General features: G+C 49.3%; 1 protein-coding gene across 3 annotated transcripts; it reads left to right on the top strand.

Moving 5' to 3' along the window:
• The first annotated feature begins 10,260 nt into the window (after window positions 1-10,260).
• STX4 (syntaxin 4) lies at window positions 10,261-19,679 on the top strand. Of its 3 annotated transcripts, none has more exons than XM_060078509.1 (11): window positions 10,261-10,544; window positions 10,733-10,834; window positions 10,947-11,046; window positions 11,183-11,257; window positions 11,983-12,053; window positions 13,803-13,911; window positions 13,983-14,059; window positions 14,297-14,434; window positions 15,324-15,434; window positions 15,514-15,612; window positions 16,836-16,906. In XM_060078509.1, exons 1-10 carry the CDS (start codon window positions 10,515-10,517, stop codon window positions 15,592-15,594), a joined length of 894 nt encoding a protein of 297 aa, XP_059934492.1. In that variant the 5' UTR covers window positions 10,261-10,514; the 3' UTR covers window positions 15,595-15,612; window positions 16,836-16,906. The 3 variants fall into 3 exon arrangements, with proteins under 3 accessions (XP_059934492.1, XP_059934491.1, XP_059934490.1); XM_060078508.1 differs by lacking the exon at window positions 16,836-16,906 and adding an exon at window positions 15,709-15,937; XM_060078507.1 differs by lacking the exon at window positions 15,514-15,612 and having other exon boundaries at window positions 16,836-19,679.
• Window positions 19,680-21,544: the final 1,865 nt, after the last annotated feature.

Genomic DNA, 21,544 nt, shown 5'->3' with positions numbered 1-21,544 from the left:
GAGCATCAATATCACCAGGCCAGCCCCTGCTCAGAAAACCTCTCCAGTTCCCCATTGCTGATGAGATAAAGCTCAGACTTTCTCACCTGACTTCCCACTTTAGCACGTACCACCATTCCCCATGTACCTGATTCTGGTCCCAAGGTAGTTCCTGCATCTCCCCACCTCCATGCCTTTCTTCATGTCGTTCCTGACCCTTGGAATACCTTTCCCTCTCCCATCTCCAAGTCCAACTCCTACTCTTCCTTTCACGGTGAGCTGCAGGAGTCTTTCTTGACTCTCCCGAAGCTGGAGGACAAGCCTGTTACATATACAGATGACCAGGTCTCTTCCTTGGAAATTCTGAGTCAGTAGATCTGGGTTTTTAGCAATTACCTCTGGCAATTCTTATTTTCAGTCAAGTTTGGGAACCACAGTATATCAGATAGGGAAGGCTAAGGCTAGGTTATGCTACATAACAAATATCTCCCAAATCTCAGTGATTTAATACAACAAAGGTTTATTTTTGTAGTGGGCTTGGGTTACTTCCCAGAGCATCTGTCCTTCAAGGAAGACTCAGTGCTTCAGGTGGCAAAATTTAAATGCAGCTTAACAACCCATTGGACTCCGAGTGCCTCATATTCAAGGACCCCATCTGATTAATCTCTGCCTCCCCATGGTACCTGGCACAGGACCTATCACACCTGCTTGCTCAGGAACAAAAGAAGGAATACCCATTTGACCTATTCATCCATTAACCAGTATATATTGAGGCCCTGCTCTTTGTGCCAGGACTATGCTCTGTGGCTACAGACACAGAAGAGGGCAAAACAAACATCAACCTGTCCCCATGGAGCCACTTACCTCTCTAATCCCTAGTTTCCAAATCTGTAAAATGGGCTCTAATGCTTATCCTTCAGGCACAGCATGAGGATTTACTGAGAAAACGAGCATGAAAGCCATGTATAAACTTGAAAATTTTCAATTCAAGCAGATGTGGAAAAGCACTGTTATTCTGGTGTGTGCCCTTTCCTGTTCCTCCACCCCTCAAATCCAGTGCTCAGGTTATATTCATTAGGGCCCTGGAATTTAGTCACACATCCCTCTCCACACTGTCCCTACTGGCTGTTAAAATCATCCTGAGCCCAAAAGTGAATATAATGTTAATAACTTACATAGTGCTTATCATGTGTCAAGCTCTGTTTAAGTGTTTTTGTTTGTTTTTTAATTTTTTTGGCCACACCACACAGTATGTAGGATTTTAGTTACCTGACAAGGGATCGAACCCGTGCCCTCTGCATTGAAAGGGCGGAGTCTTAACCACTGGGCCACCAGGGAAGTCCCTGTTTAAGTGTTAATTCATTTAATCTTCACAAAAACCATCTGGGATTACTGTTATTATTATCTCCATTTACAGATAAGGAAACTGAAGTAAAAGAGTTTAAGTAACTTACTCGAGACAGGAGCTAGGATTCAAACCAGGCAGAAATCCTGGACTACTGAAACATTCTCCTGATCGACTGGTATCTGCCTCCCAGTGGGCTCATTCTAGCCCTTCCCTCCATCAAAACCAGAGTCAACATCATGCAGCAGAGACTAGATCATGGCACTGACTTTGTAGATGTGTTTTGGGAGAACCGATGGCGTTATAATATTGAGTCTTCCTATCCACATATGTGGTATATCTAGCCATTAGTTTAGGACTTCTTTAAAGTCTTTCAGTAAAATTTAAAAATGTTCTCTCATAAAGGCCATTGACATATTCTTAAAAGATTTATTTAGGCACCATATATTTCTTTTTTTTAATATTTATTTATTTGGCTGTGCTGGGTCTTCATTGTGGCATGTGGGATTTTCATTGCCGCATGCAGGATTTTCTTTGTGGCATGTGGGATCTTTTTAGTTGTGGCATGTGGGATCTAGTTCCCTGACCAGGAATTGAACCTGGGTTCCCTACATTGGGAGCATGGAGTCTTAGCCCCTGGACCACCAGGGAAGTCCCAGGCATCATATATTTCTGTAAATGGTGTTTTTACATTTCCTAATAGTTTGTTGCTATGATTTATAATGCAATTTATTTTAAGGTATTTCTCTTATTCCCGCAAACTTGCCTCCACATACAGCAAGGGCCAGAGACTGAGGAGTGCTCTAGGACCCTCCTCCTCCCTCACCATCCCTTCCAATCTGCAACTGTGTCTGATAGATTCTGTCTCTTTAGTGAATGTTGCATCCCTAACTTCAGGCCTCATTATTTTTGGCCTGATTCCTAACTGATCTCCTAATTAACCTTCACTATAGTCAATACTTACTGCACCCTTGTGCAAATAGAGAAAGGTGTCCTTTCCCAGGACACTCTACCTCCATCTGTCAGATAACTGTTGTAATAAGTGTTCAAATACATGGTATCTACATGTACTTGGTGGCCCTTTTGTGTGGTGCCTTGTGTAGTGTACATTGGCACAGTCATCTGTGGTGGCCTTGCACGTGGCCACCAGAGAGTATCTCTGTAAAATGAAAGTTTGATCATGGTGTTCTATTAGGGGCTGGCTGTCTGTGTCCCCCCAAAATTCATATTTTCAAGCCCTAATTCCCAATGTAATGGTAGCAGAAGATGAGGCCTTTGGGAGGTAATCAGGTTTAGATCAGGTCATGAGGATGGAGCCCCTGATGGGATTAGTGCCCTTATAAGAAAAGGAAGAGGCAGCAGAACTTCCTCTTTCTGCCACGTGAAGACACAGTGAGTACAAGCTAGGAAGAGAGCCCTTACCAAGAACTAAATCTGTTGGCACTTTTTTTTTTGTGGCCGTGCCACGCTGCTTGTGGGATCTCAGTTCCCCAACCAGGGATCGAACCCTGGCCCTGGGCAGTGAGAGCACAGAGTCCTAACCACTGGACAGCCAGGGAATTCCCTCTGTTGGCACCTTGACCTTGGACCTTCCAGCCTCCAGAACTGTGAGAAATAAATGTCTGTTGTTTAAGCCACCAAGTATATGGTATTTTGCTAGAGCAGCCCAAGCTAAGACATATTCCTTTGCTTCAAATTATTTAAAGGTATGCCTTTACCATTCTTTGTTTGATATAATTATTTAAAATAAATAATACTGGGCTTCCCTGGTGGCTCAGTGGTTAAGGATCTGCCTGCCAATGCAGGGGACACAGGTTCAAGCCCTAGTCTGGGAAGATCCCACATGCCGCGGAGCAACGAACCCTGTGCGCCACAACTACTGAAGCCCGTGCGCCAAGAGCACGTGCTCTGCAACAAGAGAAGCCACTGCAGTGTGAAGCACCGCAACGAAGAGTAGCCCCCACTCACCACAACTAGAGAAAGCCCGCATGCAGCAACAGAGACCCAACGCAGCCAAAAATAAATAAATAAAACAAATAAATAAAAATAAATAATACTTTCACATGGTCCAAAAATCTAAATTATACAAAAGGTTTCCAGTGAAAATTCTTACTCTAACAACTGTACTCACTACCTTAGTCTCACAAACCACCCACATTTGTTTATGTACAACTTTCCAGGATTTCTTTACGAGGTTCCAGGAAAAACACGTACATATGCCCGCACGCGCACACACACTCACACGTACACTTTCTTTCTTATACAACAGTAGCATGATACACTCATTCGAACATTTAACTAACAAGATATTTTGAAATGTTTTCATATTTATACATAATGAATATCTTCATTCTTTTTGATGGCTGCATACCCGCTAATGGACAAGTTTCGGATGTACTGCAAACAATATCCAATGAATAACATTGATGTATGTGTCATTTCACACGTGTGCAGATCTGGTGAATTAAAATTCCATTTCTTCACCCTTTGCAGCCCGCATGGACTTGTGACTTGCTCTAATAGAATATGGTGCAAGTAATGTTGTGCCAGAGGGCCTCAAGAGACCTTGCAGCTTCTACTCTCACCCTTTTGGAACTCTGAGGCCACTATGCTATGAAGAAACCCAGGATGAAATACCATAGAGAGAGTGGCTCAGCCATCCTGGTCAACTGGACCATCAGAGCTTAGGTCCCAGACATGTGAGTGTGAGAGAGGTCATCGTGGGCCATCCAACTCCAGCCAAGGGGCAAGCTGACCGCTGCTGAGTAATCTAAGGTAAGATGGGCAGAAAAACCACTGAGCCATTCTTAGAATCTGGAGACACAATATATGCTTTCAGAATTCAGAAACAATATATACATTCAGAATCTTGATAACTATGGTCTGGGTTGTATCATTTTGCAGCCCCACCAATGAGTGAAAGTCCCTGTTTCCCCACAGTTTTGCCAAAAGACTATGTTGTCAAACATATGGATTTTGCTGGACTTCCCTGGCAGTCCAGTGGTTAAGACTCCACACTTCCACTGCAGGGGGCCTGGGTTCTATCACTGGTCGGGGAACTGGGATCCCACAAGCTACGCAGTGTGGCCAAAAAAAAAAAAAGAAGAAAAAAACCCATGAATTTTGCTAGTGCAATAAATAAAAAAATAATATCTCAGTATTATCTTAATTTTCACCTCTTATGTGCAAAGATGAACATCTGCATATTTGTTTGTCTTTATTGTCTTTTTGTGATCTGTCATGTTCTTTGCCCATTTTTTTATTGAACTGTTGGTCTTTCTTATCGATATATGGGAGCTCTTTAAATAGTAGGGAGATTAGCCCTTTGTATATGATAAGGATTGCAAATATTTTTTCCCAGTTTATTGTCCTTTGATTTTGCTTTGACTTTTTTGCCATGCAGAATGTTTTCATGTAGACAATATATTAATCTTTTATTTTATAGTTTCTGAATTTTTCATATCCATTGGTAATGTGCTTTTATTTTTTTTTACTGAAGTTTGGTTGATTTACGAAGTTGTGTTAGTTTCAGGTGAACAGCAAAGTGATTTAGTTATACATACATATATATCTTTTTTTTTCAGATTTTTTTCCCTTATAGGTTATTACAAAATATTGAGTATAGTTTCTGAATTTTGAGTTGTATTTGGAAAGGCCTTCCTCACTCTAAGAATTATAAAGAATTTTGCCCATATTTTCTTCTAGTATTTTATTTTATTTTTTAAATTTTGGCTGTGTTGGGTCTTTGTTGCTGTACACGGGTTTTCCCTAGTTGTGGCGAGCAGGGGATACTCTTCGTTGCGGTGCGCGGGCTTCTCATTGTGGTGGCTTCTCTTGCTGTGGAGCACGGGCTCTAGGTGCACGGGCTTCAGTAGTTGTGGCACATGGGCTCAGTAGTTGCGGCTCGCAGGCTCTAGAGTGCAGGCTCAGTAGTTGTGGCGCACGGGCTTAGTTGCTCTGCAGCATGTGGGATCTTCCCGGACCAGGGCTCGAACCCGCGTTCCCTGCCTTGGCAAGTGGATTCTTTAACCACTGCACCACCAGAGAAGCCCTCTTCTAGTATTTTTATGGAGGTTATCCTGACAAGTTGTGTGAAGCATCACCTTTAGAATGAAGTTCAAGGCCAAGGTTATGGCATGGGTGACACGGTGTCATCCACATGGAGGAAACAGGAGGAACAGAAGCTGGTTTAGGACATTCTCAGGGGGGAGATGATGCATGGTGTTTGGGACACGGTGAGTTTTAGACGTTCATGGGACCTCCAGGAGGGGAGGAGGGGATGTCCAGGAGGCAAGTGGATTCAGGGGTCTAGAGCTTATGAGAAAATTGGGGGCTGAAGACGTGGGCTTGGGAGCCAAATACGGATGTCAGTTAAAGCCACGAGAATGTGTGTGGAGTTTAAAGAAGGGAGGTTCTCAGATGGCGCTCTAGGGAGTGATCAAGGTCAGGCTCAAGACACATCATGAGGAGAGAGCTGTGTGGGCTTCATCTCTGTAGCCCCTGGGGCTTGGGCACAAAACCAGCCTCAGAGACATCTGTAGGGTGAAGAGAAGCCCTTTATGTAATACATGCATGGACATCTTTGGTTCCTGGGGAGACGGCAAACAGGGAATGGGAGGAGGACCAACAACCTCCCCGGCAGTCTGCCCGAAACCAACAGGTGTGGAAGAGAGACCCTGTGATGGGGGAAGGAAAAAGGCTCAGTCTTGCAGTCGGCCCCCTCCTCCCCCCACAGATGATCCAAAGCAGAGCATCAATAGGTGGCAGCAACTCCCCAAAGGTGGGTGGAACACAGGGAGCCATCCCTGGCTGGCGTTTTCCTTGGATCCTAGTGTACTGGCTAAGAGCATAGAGTCTGGGGCTTCCCTGGTGGCACAGTGGTTTAGAATCTGCCTGCCAATGCAGGGGACACGGGTTCGAGCCCTGGTCCAGGAAGATCCCACATGCTGTGGAGCAACTAAGCCCATGCACCACAACTACTGAGCCTGCGTGTCACAACTACTGAAGCCCACGCGCCTAGAGCCCATGCTCTGCAACAAGAAAAGCCACTGCACTGAGAAGCCTGTGCAGCAATGAAGACCCAAAGCAGCCATAAATAAATAAAATAATTAACAGTTTTTTTAAAAAGGGCATAGAGTCTGTAGCTACCTGTCTGGTTCCAAATACTGGCCCTTGCATTTACTAGTGTGTAACTTTGGGCAAATTACTTAACATCTCTGTGCCTCAGTTTCCTCCCCTGTAAAATGAGGACTCTGTAAAACAATAGTACTTTCTCATAGAATTGATATGAGGATGAAATGAGCAAATATTTATAAAGTACTAGTATTGGTACCTGGCACATAGTGAATGCTAGGTAACTATTAAATTAAAAAGAAATAATTTAATTCCTTCGTGAATACTTATTGACCAGCTACTATGTGCCAGGCACTGTTGTAGGCAATGGGGACACGGCAGTGAGTAATGCAGGTGAAAATCCCTGTCCTCATGGAGCTTACATTCTAGTAGGGTGGAGAGGAAGGGTGAAGGCAGACAATATATAAAATAAATTAGCAAAATATATGGTGTGTCAGATCCAAGTGGAGACACGAGAGATGGGCAGGAGTTGGCAAGACAGGTAGCCTAGGATCTGGCGCACAGTGGGGCTCAGGAGATGGAAAGGGGAAGGAAGACGAGCAGCAGCGTGGAAGCCCTGGCAGAGACACTAGGGCTGATGACATCATCAGCGTGACAATCGTGATCATCACTGTCATATAACAGCAGAAAACACTTAGCTAGCACCTAATACCAGATACTGTTCTTTCACTTTACACATATATCATTTCATTGAATCCTTACGGCAACCCTATGAGATTGGTACTGTTATGGTTCTCATTTTTCTTTTTTTTCCCCATTTATAAAATAAGGAAACTGAGTTAACATAGAGAGGTTAAGTAACTTGCCTTACAGAGTTATACAGCAAGTGAATGAGCTGGGATTCCAACCCAGGTCATCTGGTTCCACTGTTGGTAGATGGACCTGCAGATGGAGGGGACAGGACAAGCTGCCGAGCATCAAGATCAAGTAGGGTTTGGGACTTCCCTGGTGGTCCAGCAGTTAAGGATCCACCTTCCAATGCAGGGGATGTGGGTTCAATCCCTGGTGGGGAAACTAAGATCCCACATGCTGTGGGACAACTAAGCCTGTGCACTGCAAGTAGAGAGAAGCCTGCACGCTGCAACTACTGACCCCACGCGCTCTAGAGCCCAAGCGCCACAACTAGAGAAGCCCGTGCACCACAACGAAGAGCCCGCAAGCCAAAAAAAAAAAAAAGATCAAGTAGGGTTTGACCTTCACACAGACTGAAAGGAAAATACCCCCCAACACCCACACATTCGAGGCCCAATATAGTTAATGCACCCTTCAAGGCTGCTCAGAGGGCCTGAGAGGAGTCAAAAAGGACCTTGAAACCATGAAACCATGAGAGATACGGGCTCAGCTCTGGAAAGCTCCATCCCCAGAGCCATTCCCTCTAGATGGCCTCTGGTCTCCAGCTCCTCCACACACCACTCCATGGGGCTTTGAGCCCAGCCTCCTATGTATGACCTTAAGTCACCATCCCATAGCCCTGTGATCCCATCCAGAGACCACAAGTAAAATAATGACTATCATAATCCTGAGAAATTTAACAAAGGCACCAACAAATCCAGATCATAGCTGGAACCAAGAAGGCAAGTCATCAAAAGGCTGAGAAACAGAGAGGCAGGTGGGACTGGTGGGCCCAGAGAGACCTGGAATCCACAGTAGTAAAAGCCCACAGAGGGGGGCTTTTGCAAGACTCTTTCATATCCTTCCTTACCTCACCTGATATTCCTCAATTCTTACCTTAGGCAAAACAGAAATGACCAGACCAAGTTGTCAAATGGAGAAATTAAGGCCCACGGAGGAGCAATGAATTATTTAAGACAGGATTAAAGGTCAGATGTCCAAAAGCCCGTCCACCGTACCACTCAGAGAGACAGAGAGAGACTAGGGACAGAGACAGAGGGAAAGAAAGGAGGGGGGCAGGGAGGCAGAGGCCAACAGGAAAGACCCAAGAGCAAAGCAATTCTTCCTCATGATTTCCAGGGAACTCCGCGGGCAGGGCTTGGCCTCCTGAACCCTTCATTTAAGCCTCTAACCCTTCATTCCCGCTGTGGGTTGATCAGAGCAGCACCATCTTCACTCCTTCATCCCCAACCCCAGATGAGCCGAATTCTAAAGGGAAGAGGAGAAGGATCAAAGCCCCTCACATAGAATGATACAGCACTTGCCAGTTTCACTATCATTGAACTTTAGAGCAGGGAATACCCATAAAGACTATCTCCCCATCCCCCTATTGCCACCCATTGTAGAGATGGGAGATCAAGGCCCTGAGATAAGAAGTGACTTTCCAGAAGTCCACAGCAACTCAGTCACAGAAATCTAGGTTTCCTTGGGACTTCCCTGGCTTCCACTGCAGAGGGCATGGGTTCGATCCCTGGGAACTAAGATCCTGCATGCTGCACGGCATGGCCAAAAAAAAAAAAAAATGTAGATTTCCTTACTAGGCCATAATAGAGAGGGACCCTTCCTCCCCTTGCTTGACCTTCATATAAGCTCCCTGGAAAGAACCCTGGGATCCAGGAGAACTAATATTCATTCTGGCTATGCTGAGACTCACTCAGTGGCCTTGGGGCCTCCTCCTATAGAATGTAGCTTCCAAAAGTGCAAGGCATTCTTGTCTGTTACACCCTCGTGTATCTCCAGCCCTAGAACAGTGTCTGGTCCATAGTAAATTCCCAATAAATATCCACTGAATGAATGAATGTCTACAGGGATAGGGTTAGGGAAGTGTCACCGTGACAGCCTGAGGCCTAAAAGAGAACACTAGGGAACCATAAGCTTCATCTTCAGTTGAAAGGCTAAGATTCTGTCCACAAATATTTACTGAGGGTCCACTATGTGCTGGGTATTGAACTAGGTGCTGGGATTCTGGTGAGAACCCTACAGTCATGCCCTCACCTCAAGAGCTCACAGGCCACTATAATGTGGAATTTTTTTGTGGACTCCAGAGGGTAGACTCCGGTGGAAGGTGGGGTTCTGGCGGGGGGGGGCGGTCTAAGTGACATGCTGCTCAATATAATAGACTCTTTTCTCAGCCTGAGCTGCCCTGAAATGGTGTCGCTGCTCAGAAGGTGGTGAGTGCAGCAGGACTGCCGCGTTCAAGCCGGGCGCCAGCCGCCCACCTGTCAGAAGCTGTGCCAGGAGTATGCGGGAGAAGAGGTTTCTGCCTCGGGTGAGGTCACTTCCCACCCCCAGATGCTCTGCCTACAAAACCCTGCAACTCTCTGATGCTGGATCTTTTCCTTTGCTGAATTTCAAGGTCTCATCATGTTGACAGCTCCAAATTCTAAGTCGTCTGCCCAACACGCCCGGACCCAAAAGAAATAAAGCCGAATTCAGCCAGGGTCCTACCACCCACTGCCTCTGGGGATAGTCTGCGCCCCCTCCCCGCCGCGTGGGGGCTGAAGGGAGGTAACTTGGGCACCGGGGTGCCGAGGACGTCGTGGGGAGATAGGTGTTCCAGAGACGGAGTTGACAGAGCCGAGACATGTGACAGTCGAAGCGTCACGTTCTGTGGTCCGAGAGGCTGGGACCGGGCCGGTCACGTGATGCGAGGAGGGGTGCACCGTGGGGTGATGTGAGATGAGGGGCCTCTCAGATTACATACCAGTGACGCATTCTCACCCCTTTTGGCAAGTAGATTTCCGTTTGAAGATGCGAGAGTTCCGGCGAAGTGGGCGGGTTCTCACGTCCTGGCAATTTTGCTTCCGTTCGGGGCCCTGCTGCTTCCGACCTCCGCCTTTCCCTCGGGTGGGGAAGGGACGAGATCCCGTGCGCATGCTCCAGTCATCCCAGAGGGGGCGGGGCCGAGGCTACTGGAGCGGGAGGGGGGGGAAGAAAAGGGAATTCCAACCTGTGGAAACTTGGGGGTCCCCGAGGTCGGCTCCTTCCCCTTGACTGTGGATGGTGCCAGGCAAAGAGCCTCTGGCGGCTCGTGGGGGGCAGTTTTGGGGTCCGCAGGGTGAGGGCGGAGGGGAGTGTCAGAGTGTGAGTGGGATACGGGAGTTCCAAACTTAGAATCTTGAGGCCCGCCGGGCTCCGGCGCCGGGGAGAGGGAGCTCGGGCCGCCATGCGGGACAGGACCCACGAGCTGAGGCAGGTGAGAAGTCGGCGCAGCAGGGTTGGGGACGGGCGGACGGGATGGGGTCTGGCTGGAATGCAGGACTCCTGGTCTTCGGGGCAGGGAGGGGTGGCTGTGGGCTAGGAAGAAAAGACCCGGAAGTCTGTGAGTCGTGCTGGGCGAGAGCAATAGCAAGGAAGTGATGCCAGTGACCCCGGCCCTGGCAGGGGGATGACAGCTCGGACGATGAAGACAAGGAGGGAGTCGCGCTGGTGGTACACCCGGGCACTGCACGGCTGGGGAGCCCAGACGATGAATTCTTCCAGAAGGTAAGAGGCTGGGGTCTCGGCCTGGATTCACGAGGGGGCTGGAGGACTCGAGGAGCATAGCGGCCTGGAGTACCCCCATATCTCCTTCAGCCCTCTCGGTCATCCTCCCCAGGTTCGGACAATTCGGCAAACTATTGTCAAGCTAGAAAATAAAGTCCGAGAGTTGGAGAAGCAGCAGGTCACCATTCTGGCCACGCCCCTTCCCGAGGAGAGTGAGTCAAACCCTGGGTGTAGAACGCATGCTCAGCCCGAGGGATTGTGGGGATTGTAGTTCCACGCAGGTGGTGGGCCGGGAGATTTGTTGAGGTAGGGGCGGCTGTTTGGGCATCATGGCTTTCTCTTGTTCAGGCATGAAGCAGGACTTGCAGAACCTGCGCGACGAGATCAAACAGCTGGGGAGGGATATCCGCGCACAGCTGAAGGGTGAGCTCCTAGGACCTCAGATTCTTTCCTCTGATCCTGCCCAGCTCCTGGTATATCTGGGGAGTGTGTGGCCCAGAGAGGCCAGTGATATATATCTAGGTCACACAGCAGGCCTACGTCTAGAATCTCCGTCTCCTGACTTCCAGTCCAAAGTTCTTTCCACAGCATATGCCTGCCTCTCAGGTTCCCTTATTTATAATGAAACCATTTACATTTGACCTTTGACCGAGGCAGAGGTTAGCGTTGACACCCCACCCCCCAAGTCATAATATGCATATAACTGTATGGTCCACCCTCCATATCCCAGGTCCTGCATGGGTGGATTCAACTAACTGTGGATCATGTAGTTCTGTAGCATGCATTTATTTTCTAAATATCCAAGTATAAGTGGACCCACGCAGTTGTGCAAGGATCAGCTGTACTTCTACAATTCTTGCTGCCCAGTGTGCATTCTTTGGGCAGGCAGATGGGGGTTTTGTTAGGAGGCCTCTGCATGCCTGTGGGAATTCTCCGATGTATTTATTGCAAAGAAAAATATACTTTTGCCAGTCAGAGACTCAGAATTAGTCATTTTATGATAAATTTTATTTCCAAAAAAACATCCTATGGCCATAATCACCTCTCTATTGTATGGCTGGGTGGCTGGGGTCCTAGTCCCCAAACGAATTTCAGAAGCCACAGGTCAAACTCCCCTGCTCTACCAATACTCTTGTGTCTTTCCACAGCCATAGAGCCCCAGAAGGAGGAAGCTGATGAGAACTATAACTCGGTCAACACAAGAATGAGAAAAACCCAGGTGGGTTCATTATTCCCAGAACTAGGAAATTTCAGCTAGTGTTTTATAGATCATTAGATGGCAGATGTAAGAAGGAAGGGCCCTTAGGGATCATCAAGTCCAACCAGATGATTTTCCAAATGGGGAAACTGAGACTCAGAGAGGAATAGGATTCACCCAAGGTCAACAACCCAGGTCTCATGACTTCCAGTCCATTATATCCCTGCCCTCTTCTCCTCCATTCGGTGGGAAGTTGCTGAGTCCCTAGACATGATCTGGGCTCGGCTGTAGGAGATACTTTCTAGAAGCCAAGATGGGGAGTTAAGCTTGAATAGATGACAAAGGCATTATTCAGGTAGGACTTGGTAGCTAATGGCTCTACCCAGGGAAGAAGAGGGTGCAGTCAAATGGCTGGGAGGTTCCCTGCCCATGTGACAGGGACATCCTCTGCCCCAGGGACAGAATTCAAGAAGTCAGGAAGAGGAACTTCCCTGGGGTGGAAGGTCACTGAATCAACAGCTTTGTAAGGAGATTTTTTTTTTTTTTTTTTGCGGTATGCGGGCTTCTCACTGTTGTGGCCTCTCCTGTTGCGGAGCACAGGCTCCGGACACAGGCTCAGCGGCCATGGCTCATGGGCCTAGCCGCTCCGCGGCATGTGGGATCTTCCCGGACCGGGGCACGAACCCGTGTCCCCTGCATCAGCAGGCGGACTCTCAACCACTGCGCCACCAGGGAAGCCCTGTAAGGAGATTTGAGGTGGTCTGAGCAGCCTCCTCTGAATGCCCAGTGAGGCATGGTTTGGAGTTCTTGGAGATCAGAGTTGAAGTAGGTGGGCCCAGAGCTCAGCAAAGACCCCAGATTGAAGATGGAACAGTTTGGGCATCTTGAAAGGGTACAGCTGAAGCCAGGAGAGCAGATGTGTCTTTGAGGAAGGAACTCCAAAGAAGGAGCAGATTTTAGATATCAGCGAAATGGACAAGGAGAGAGGGCCTTTCGGGGTGGGGGGTGGCTTGTGGTAGTCATTGGTGTAAGAGGCTGACGGCCCAGGTGGGCCTGTAAAAATCTGGGCAATCGCTATGACCCCTGGGCATCCCAGCACACCTCTAGTCTAAGCAGTGAGGCTGGTGTTCAACGAGCATTCCACAAATATTTGTTGAAGGTCTACTGTGTGCCAGACCCTTTTTCAGTTGTTTGGGATACAGCCGTGAACCAAAGATCCCTATCCTCACAGAGCTTACATTCCAGTGCGGAGAGACAATCACCATAATAAATCAGTAAATTATTTTAGAACATAGGAAGTATTAAGGGAAAAGAGCAGGAGAGGGAATGAGAACATCGGGAAAAGGCAGGTTGCAATAAGGTGGAGAAAACTTCACTTAGAAGGTGACATTGTAACAAAGACTAAAGGCCTTTGTGGAGTCTGAGCATTCCAGGCCGAAGGCACGCAAGTGTAAAGGCCTGAGGTGGGGCTGTGCTCTGCTCAGGGAGGAGTAAAGAGCCCACTGTGGTTGGAGGGAAGGGGTGAGGGAACAGTGTCCGGAGGTAAGGTCAGAGGGACAGTGGGGGAAGGGGCGGGTCATATAGGGCCTTGCAGGTCCTGGTAAGGGCTTTGGCTTTTACTTTGAGAAACCGGGGGAGCCTTTCAAGGTGGTCAAGGCAGCAGGCACCTATGAGGTCATGCTCTTTGCTCACTGTACCCACGGGGATGCTGAAGCCCAGACCGGGCAGGGATCCTCTCAGGAGTACCCAGCTTCTATTCTCCATCCTTAGCACGGCGTCCTGTCCCAGCAATTCGTGGAGCTCATCAACAAGTGCAACTCAATGCAGTCCGAATACCGGGAGAAGAACGTGGAGCGGATTCGGAGGCAGCTGAAGATCAGTGAGTTGCGGCGTCTGGTCCACAGGGTCAGGTGACCTGACCAGCTCTGAGCCTGGCCTTTTCCTTCACAGCAAATGCTGGAATGGTGTCTGACGAGGAGCTGGAGCAGATGCTGGACAGCGGGCAGAGCGAGGTGTTTGTGTCCAATGTGAGTGGCCGCAGCCAGCCTCCCTCTGCCGGGCCGCCCGTCCTCTCTGAGTCCTGGCCCTTTTTCATGGAGGGAATCCTGAGGCCCAGAAGGGCACGAATTAGCCTGCCTGGAACCACTCATCAGGGGCCTGGCCCCAGTTCTAGGCCTGAGGGCTGCCCCAAAGCTGAGCAGGAAATTCTGAACCTGCTGCTGGTTTCCCTGTGACTTGTCCCTTCACTCCTGTCCACTCTCCAGATACTGAAGGACACACAGGTGACTCGACAGGCCCTAAATGAGATCTCGGCCCGGCACAGTGAGATCCAGCAGCTTGAGCGCAGTATCCGTGAACTTCATGAGATTTTCACTTTTCTGGCTACTGAAGTGGAGATGCAGGTGGGCACCCCAGGCAGCTGGCCAGGCTTGATTCAGCCCCCATACGTGAGACCGTGTTGTGCCTGTCAGCCCACCTCCACCCTTAGCCTCTCTCCCTGGGGCTTTTGTTCCCCTCCAGACTGGGCCAAGCCCCCAGGCTGGCCTTTATTTCTATCCTTAGCTGTGCCCCCAAATTGCGTCCTCCTGAACAGCTACTTGGATGGCCACTCCTCTATACATTGTACCCCATCCCTCAAACTTGAGCCCACCCCAGGTATGGCCCCAACCCTGGCTTCTCCTCCACCAACAGAATCTACCCTCATACTTCTGAGAGCTCCACAGCTGCCCCCTAGAGGGCCTGCCTCCTAAAGTCTGTACAAGGATGGAGTGGGAGGTGGTATTCTTCCCCCGGCCCTTATCTCAGGATAAGGGGAGCTTCCAGCCCTGTCCTGGAGGAGCTGACCCAATGCTCTTTCGCAGCTGGGAGGCATGGGGAAGAGCTTTCACTCGGTAGGAGTACCAGGATAGGGAGAGCTTCACAGCAGCAGGGAGACAGGCCTAAAGAACACGTGACTTCAGACAGACTTGTGAGGGGACAAAAGTTCACCCTGTGTGAAAAGATAGGAGCCATGTAAGGCACTCAGCTCCCAGCCAGCACTGCGAGTAGAGGTTGTACGGGGCGAGGGAGCAGGACAGAAGGGACCACATGGTGGAAGGGGGCCTCGAAGCCACCTGCAGGAGGGTGGACTTTGGTCAGATGTGGTCCTGCCTCCACATCTTTGTTAGTGCAGTGTTTTCTGCCAGGAATGTCCTTCAGTCATTTGTGGTTGGGCTGGGCAGACTGAGGAGCTGCTGGGCCCTCCACCCCCAGTCATTCCTACCTGCCTGAACCGCCCCCTCTTCCGAGCAGGGGGAGACGATCAACAGAATTGAGAAGAACATTCTGAGCTCAGCAGACTATGTGGAACGTGGGCAGGAACATGTCAAGATGGCCCTGGAGAACCAGAAGAAGGCGCGGAAGGTCAGCCTCCCCCCACCCCCACCCTGGGTAGCCCTCCCTCCCCTCCTGAGTTTCCCTGACCCCCACTCCTCTCCCACAGAAGAAAGTCTTTATTGCCATCTGTTTGTCCATCACTGTCCTCATTCTGGTGGTCATCATTAGCGTCTCCACGTTGGTTTGATAGCGCTGCATATTCTCGGTGAGATACTGTGGGCCTGCCCCCTGGCCTGCCCCATCCCTGACCCCAGCCTTTCCTCCTCCTCTCAGACCCTCTTCTGCCCTCCTTCCCTTGCAGGCACTAAGAGCACCAGGGACCCCGGGTCTACCTTCTCTCCCAGCAGCTGGGGGTGGGCAGGACAGAGCCTCCAGCCAGACCCCTTCCTCACACTGGCCTTGTGCAGAGGGGCAGACGGTCCTTCTGGGGTCGGCAGCCCCTCATCCATGGGGGCCTCCCTCCTCAAGCCACAGTGCCTGGGCCTGCACTGACCTGTCTGGCTGGGACATGTGGTTTTGTAAGAAATTAAAAAAAAAAAAAAAAAAAAAAGCTTGGAGATTCCCCTGTGCATGTGTGTTCCTGAAAAGGCTGGTCCAGGGCCTCCATGTAACCAGCCTCCCACCTCCTGGCCACCCTTGGGGACAGGCCCAGCCCAGGCAGGCAGATCAGACTGTCATAGGTGCTGTGGGCACTGCCAGCCAGGTAGGGTGTGTGTGTGTGTGTGTGTGTGTGTGTGTGTGTGTGTGTGTGTGTGTGTGTGTGTGTGTGTGTGTGTGTGTGTGTGTGTGTGTGTGTGTGTGTGTGTGTGTGTGTGTGTGTGTGTGTGTGTGTGTGTGTGTGTGTGTGTGTGTGTGTGTGTGTGTGTGTGTGTGTGTGATATCTACGGGCATTCCTGAGGCCAAGAAGAAGAGGCACTGTGAAAAAGTAATTGAGCCTGTTACTTTGAATATATTGGACTCGGAAGGACCTGTCTCAGAGGGCGCGATATTTGAGTGGCGTGGCAAGTGAGGAGGGGCCGGTTATGGGAAGAATCAGTGAAGACGTTGCCAGGCAAAGGTTCAACAGGCCAGGCCCTGTGCCCAGAAAAAGGCATTGCCCCTTATATGAGTTCAGGTTAGAGAGCCAGGCACTGCATCAGCTCACCTTGTTTCTCAGGGGTCTTGTGGCTGAAGCGGGTAGAGGAGGCAGAGGAGCCTGACCCCAGGGTTTCCATGACTCACCTGAGCTCCAGGCTTCCACTCTAAATGTCTAAGAGTTCCAAGTCCCATGCCTAGTTTCTGCAGCTGGGTGTGGCGCCTGTCCCCAGACACCTAGTTTCAGGGCTTCTGGCTCCGAAGCCTGGTAAAAGCAGGGAGGTGCCTGATCCTGACCAAGGTCTGGGAGCTGGGTTCCAGCCGCCCTGTCCCATCGCACTTTCGATCCCACAGGTCACCGCTGCTGCTCCTGTAGCCCAGCCCGTCTGGTTGCAGTACCGCTCACTTCGGCCACCAAGTATGGGGTGCACATGTGGGTGCCGGGGCGACGCGAGCGATGAAGGGCTAGCTGTGTGGTCGTTGGTGCAGACTCAGACCCGCCCCTGGACCCGGGATGGGGGAGGGGTCAGAGGGCGGGATTGGGCCGCAGTGACGTGGGACAGGACCGCTCAGCCTCCATCCGCGGCTGGGCGCCCGCCTGCAGCGCCTCCCTGTGGCCCTAGAATGGCGGTTGCTCTGTGCCTGCGCCAGATCCGAGGGTACACTTGGCCCCGAGTGTACGGGGTGTGGCTGAAGGGTAGCCCGGTCGCTACTTGGAAAATGACTGACTAGCGGACCTAAATGTTGTTCCTGAAGAGCATCAGGATTGGTCCGTAGGGCGTCCTGAAGAAGCGAGCACCGGGTATTAAACAGCAATTAGAGGACGCTGATGTGGGCGGGGCCTCAGAGGGAGTCCTCAGTCGCACCCAAAAGCGATTGGATCACAGAGCTCAAGGGGCATGATCAAAACGCCAAAGGAGACGGAAGGCGGCTGGCCAGTGAGACTGGCGTGCGTGCGTAGGGAGTCAGAACCTCACGCGAGAAGGCGTGGCCGGGTCGCTCTCCCGCTGCCCGGACTTGCGGCTGGCGGAGTCTGGGAGGTTACCCACGCCTTCGTCCTGCCTGAGATCCTGTGTCCTGTGTACAGAAGAAACTCTAGACGCCTACAGGAAGGAACCCCTCATTTTCAGAAGCGTGCGAACACTCTGGATGCCCACCCAATGGGGAAACTGCGGAGCCGGATGGATCCTGCCCCAGGGGAAGATTGATTTGGACGCGGGGCCTCTGCGCTTCCCTGATTCTCCATTCTCCATCTCTTCCCCTTGCGGCCTGCTTCTTCAGCAGAATTCTGTCCTTTTGGTCTCCTTTGTCCAATCCCCCATTTTTCTGCCTTCAGAATCAAACTGCACGACCCATGGTACCTACTGGAATCTGGTAGAGACTGTCAAACCGACGCGGAGACTGCCACATCTACACAGCTGGGTGTCCACGTGCAGCGTGTGTCTTCCGCTTGGCCGTGCTGGACAGCGCCACCCTGAAAGGCTGCTTACCCTCTCACCCAGGACGCCGTCCAGAACCTCCTGGAAGAGTTAGCTAGATGGCCAAGCGAGGGCTCAGATGCCGGGCTCAACAATTGAACTTTTTCTGTGGGCTGTGGGGACCTATAGAAGGTTTTTGAACAGGTGAGTGGCAAGTTTGGAGCAGACTTAGCAGACAAGTGCACTGGAGGTTTCACGGGCTCCCTTGCGTATACCCCTTCCCTGTGGGAAACCGACCTGAGTGAGGGGCTAAGGGCAGGTTTTGCACTGAAATCCTGGCTTGGCTGCTGTCAGCCCAGCTTTCAGGGAACATGGCCTGTGTTAGTTGTGGCTTTTCCAAATCATGTTGCATCACAACCTTTCACCTGCAGCCCTCTCCACTTACTCCCTCACCTGAATATTTCATGGTTCAGATTCTTAAGAAAAGGAACCTGACTGGTCTAGGTCAGGCTACATTGACCTACCTATGAATTGTCTACCTTGAGTCAAGATTTTACCCTTGACCAAGATGTATGAGAGGCGTTATGTGGTACAAAACGCTGCAGCAGAGTGCATATGAAGCAAGAATGGACGAGTTCAGTGATATCAGTTTCTGGTACAGCCCTGTGGTAGATTATTGTTCCAAATATATGCTGTCCTTCCTGCTGGGCCCCTCACATTAGGAGGATTATACATTCATGCCCCACTTACAATGGGCTTGGCTATGGCCAGTGGAATGTGAGTAGAAATGCAAAGTACCACTTCCAAATAGAAGCTTTAAGCACTAATGAGTATTCTGAGAGCTTCCCTTCTCTTTTTCCTCGGCCATGAAACTGTCAGTTGCCATATCAAGACTTCTTCAGCCTGGAACCCAGAATTAACAGGACATGAAGCTGAGCTGTAGCCCACCTGTAAAATGATGCGTAATGTAAATGAGAAACTTTTCTTGCTGTGAGCCACTGATATTTTGAGGTTGGTTGTTACCACATCAACAGTCCTTTCAACTGTTACAGAATTATTACCCAGCAGTGGGGTGTTGCTACAATAAAAAATAAACCTGAATTGTGTGTCACTGGCTTTGGAGCTGGACAGTGGCTGGTGAGGAAACTACCATTGGAAGCTGGAAAGATGGTGATATGTGTTATGCAGTGGTGAAGCATCTTTTTAAACTGTAAGCTGGAAATAGAACTAAGTATAAATAATGTCCCACTGAGTTTAGAGCTTTAGGCAAAAAACTGGGGAAAGAGAATATTAGTAGCATGCCTTGGTTGCTATTGGGTGCATTTGACAAGTTACTGTAAGAAAGAAATGACTCAGAATATAATTGGCCAGTTTTTAAGCAGAAATGGAAGAGAATATAGAAACTCCAGGCAAGTGATCCAAATTTTTAACCAGTGAAAGATACAACTTGACAAGGCCGTTAAGGCACAAAGTTTTATTAAAATTCATCTTTGTGGGACTTCCCTGGTGGTGCAGTGGTTATGAATCCACCTGCCAATGCAGGGGACACAGGTTTGAGCTCTGGTTGGGGCAGATCCCACATGCCGTGGAGCAACGAAGCCTGTGTGCCACAACTACTGAGCCTGCACTCTAGAGCCCATGAGCCACAACTACCGAAGCCTGCATGCCTAGAGCCTGTGCTTCACAACAAGAGAAGCGACCGCAATGAGAAGCCCGTGCACTGCAACGAAGAGTAGTCCCCACTCGCCACAACTAGAGAGAGCCCGCGCGCAGCAACGAAGACCCAGTGTAGCCAAAAATAATAAAATAAAATAAGTAAATGTATTAAAAAAAAAAGACAGGCTCACTTAGTTCATTAAAAAAAAAAAGCTTGTACATGAATGTTCACAGCAGCATTACTCACAATAGACAAAAAATGGAGACCCAAATGTCCATCGGCTGATGAAAGGATAAATAAAGGTAGCATATCCATACAATGCAATATTATTTGACAATAAAAAAGAATGAAGAATTGATCAAACTACAACAAGGATGAGCCTTGAGAACATTATGCCAAGTAAAAAATCCGTCACAAAAGACCACATATTGTAGGACTCCATTTACATGAAATGTCCACAATAGGCAAACCTATAGAGACTGAAAGTAGTTTAGCATTTGACTAGGGCTGCGGGAAATGGGTTGGTGGGGGGAGGGGCTTGGATCAATAGGAAGTGACAGCTAATGGGTATGGAGTTTCTTTTGAGGGTATGAAAATATTCTAAGATTAGACTGTGATGGTTGCGTTACCCTGTGAATATACCAAAAAAACACCGAATTGTACACTTCAGACAGGTTAATTGTATGGTATATGAATTATATTTTACTAATGCTTTTAATTTTTTGAAAGTCAGACTGAGTCCTCAGGGAGCAGGAACTAGGGTATGGGATACGGGGGGTGTCAGAGAAGAGGGACCAAGGGATGGGTGTGTTGTCTGGGCCCAGAAAGGGAGCAGGAGTTGTGGATCTGTTCTGAACATCCAGGGGACCCACTTCATCCTTCATTGTAGATCGCTACCCAGGGATATCTGTTGATTAGTGTATATGGTATCTTTACACCGATTTTTAAAAGGTGTCTCCCCAAACCCCAAGATAAATCATCTTGCTCAAGGCCAAAAATCAAGTCAGTAGTAAACAAAAGTTCCCCTGCTTTCAATCCCCCAGTCCGGTGTCTGTTTCTTTCCTGCTCTGGATATGGTTATGGGCAGTGAGTGTCCTTGGTCAAACTGGTGCCCTCTTTCTGCAGCCATGACACTGGTCCCTGCTGTTGCCATGTGGCCCCCTTGTTCTGCTGTGGAGAACAGGAATGAGGGCCTGGGCATGACAACACTGAGTGAGGCCCCTGACACCAAGGGGATACCTAGTACTTCTGCTCCAGGTGCTACCTGGTATACCAGTCCTGGGCTACAGCCAGCTGCTGCCTAGTCCCCATGACTGGCAGTGGCACATTGGGCACTTCCTAAGGCTGCCAACTTGGTGGCCCCCAAGTCTACAGATAACAGCATAGAAAGAAGGATCTGGTTCACTCTGACCTTTGGCTTTGTTTTGGCTTATAAATGCAGAAGTCCCTGGTGGTTGGAATTTATAGTCCAGAATCAGTTCTTGATTATCTTTCTAGAAATATTCTATAGGAATTTGAGCACTTATGTGTAATTCGGCCCAAATGGGAGCATACTAACCACACTGCTTTGCACTTCACTATTTTACACTTGACATATTTTTTGAATATTGCTCAACAACATAGATTAATAAGCCTCATTTTTTAAAACATTTAAAAAATTGTATTTACTTATTTTTGTGTGTGTTGGGTCTTCATTGCTGCCTGCGGGCTTTCTTTAGTTGCGGTGAGCAGGGGCTACTCTTTGTTGCGGTGTGTGAGCTTCTCATTGCGGTGGCTTCTCTTGTTGCGGAGCACTGGCTCTAGGCATGTGGGCTTCAGTAGTTGTGGCACACAGGCTTAGTTGCTCCACAGCATGTGGGATCTTCCCGGACCAAGGCTCAAACCCGTGTCCCCTGCATTGGCAGTGGATTCTTAACCACTGTGCCACCAGGGAAGTCCTGATAAGCCTCATTTTTTTTTTTTTTTTTGAGTTTTGTGTTTTTCTTTCT

The sequence above is a fragment of the Mesoplodon densirostris genome, chromosome 16, assembly GCF_025265405.1.
Source record: "Mesoplodon densirostris isolate mMesDen1 chromosome 16, mMesDen1 primary haplotype, whole genome shotgun sequence".
Lineage (NCBI taxonomy): Eukaryota > Metazoa > Chordata > Mammalia > Artiodactyla > Ziphiidae > Mesoplodon > Mesoplodon densirostris.
This window is presented reverse-complemented; position numbering and strand designations above follow the sequence as displayed.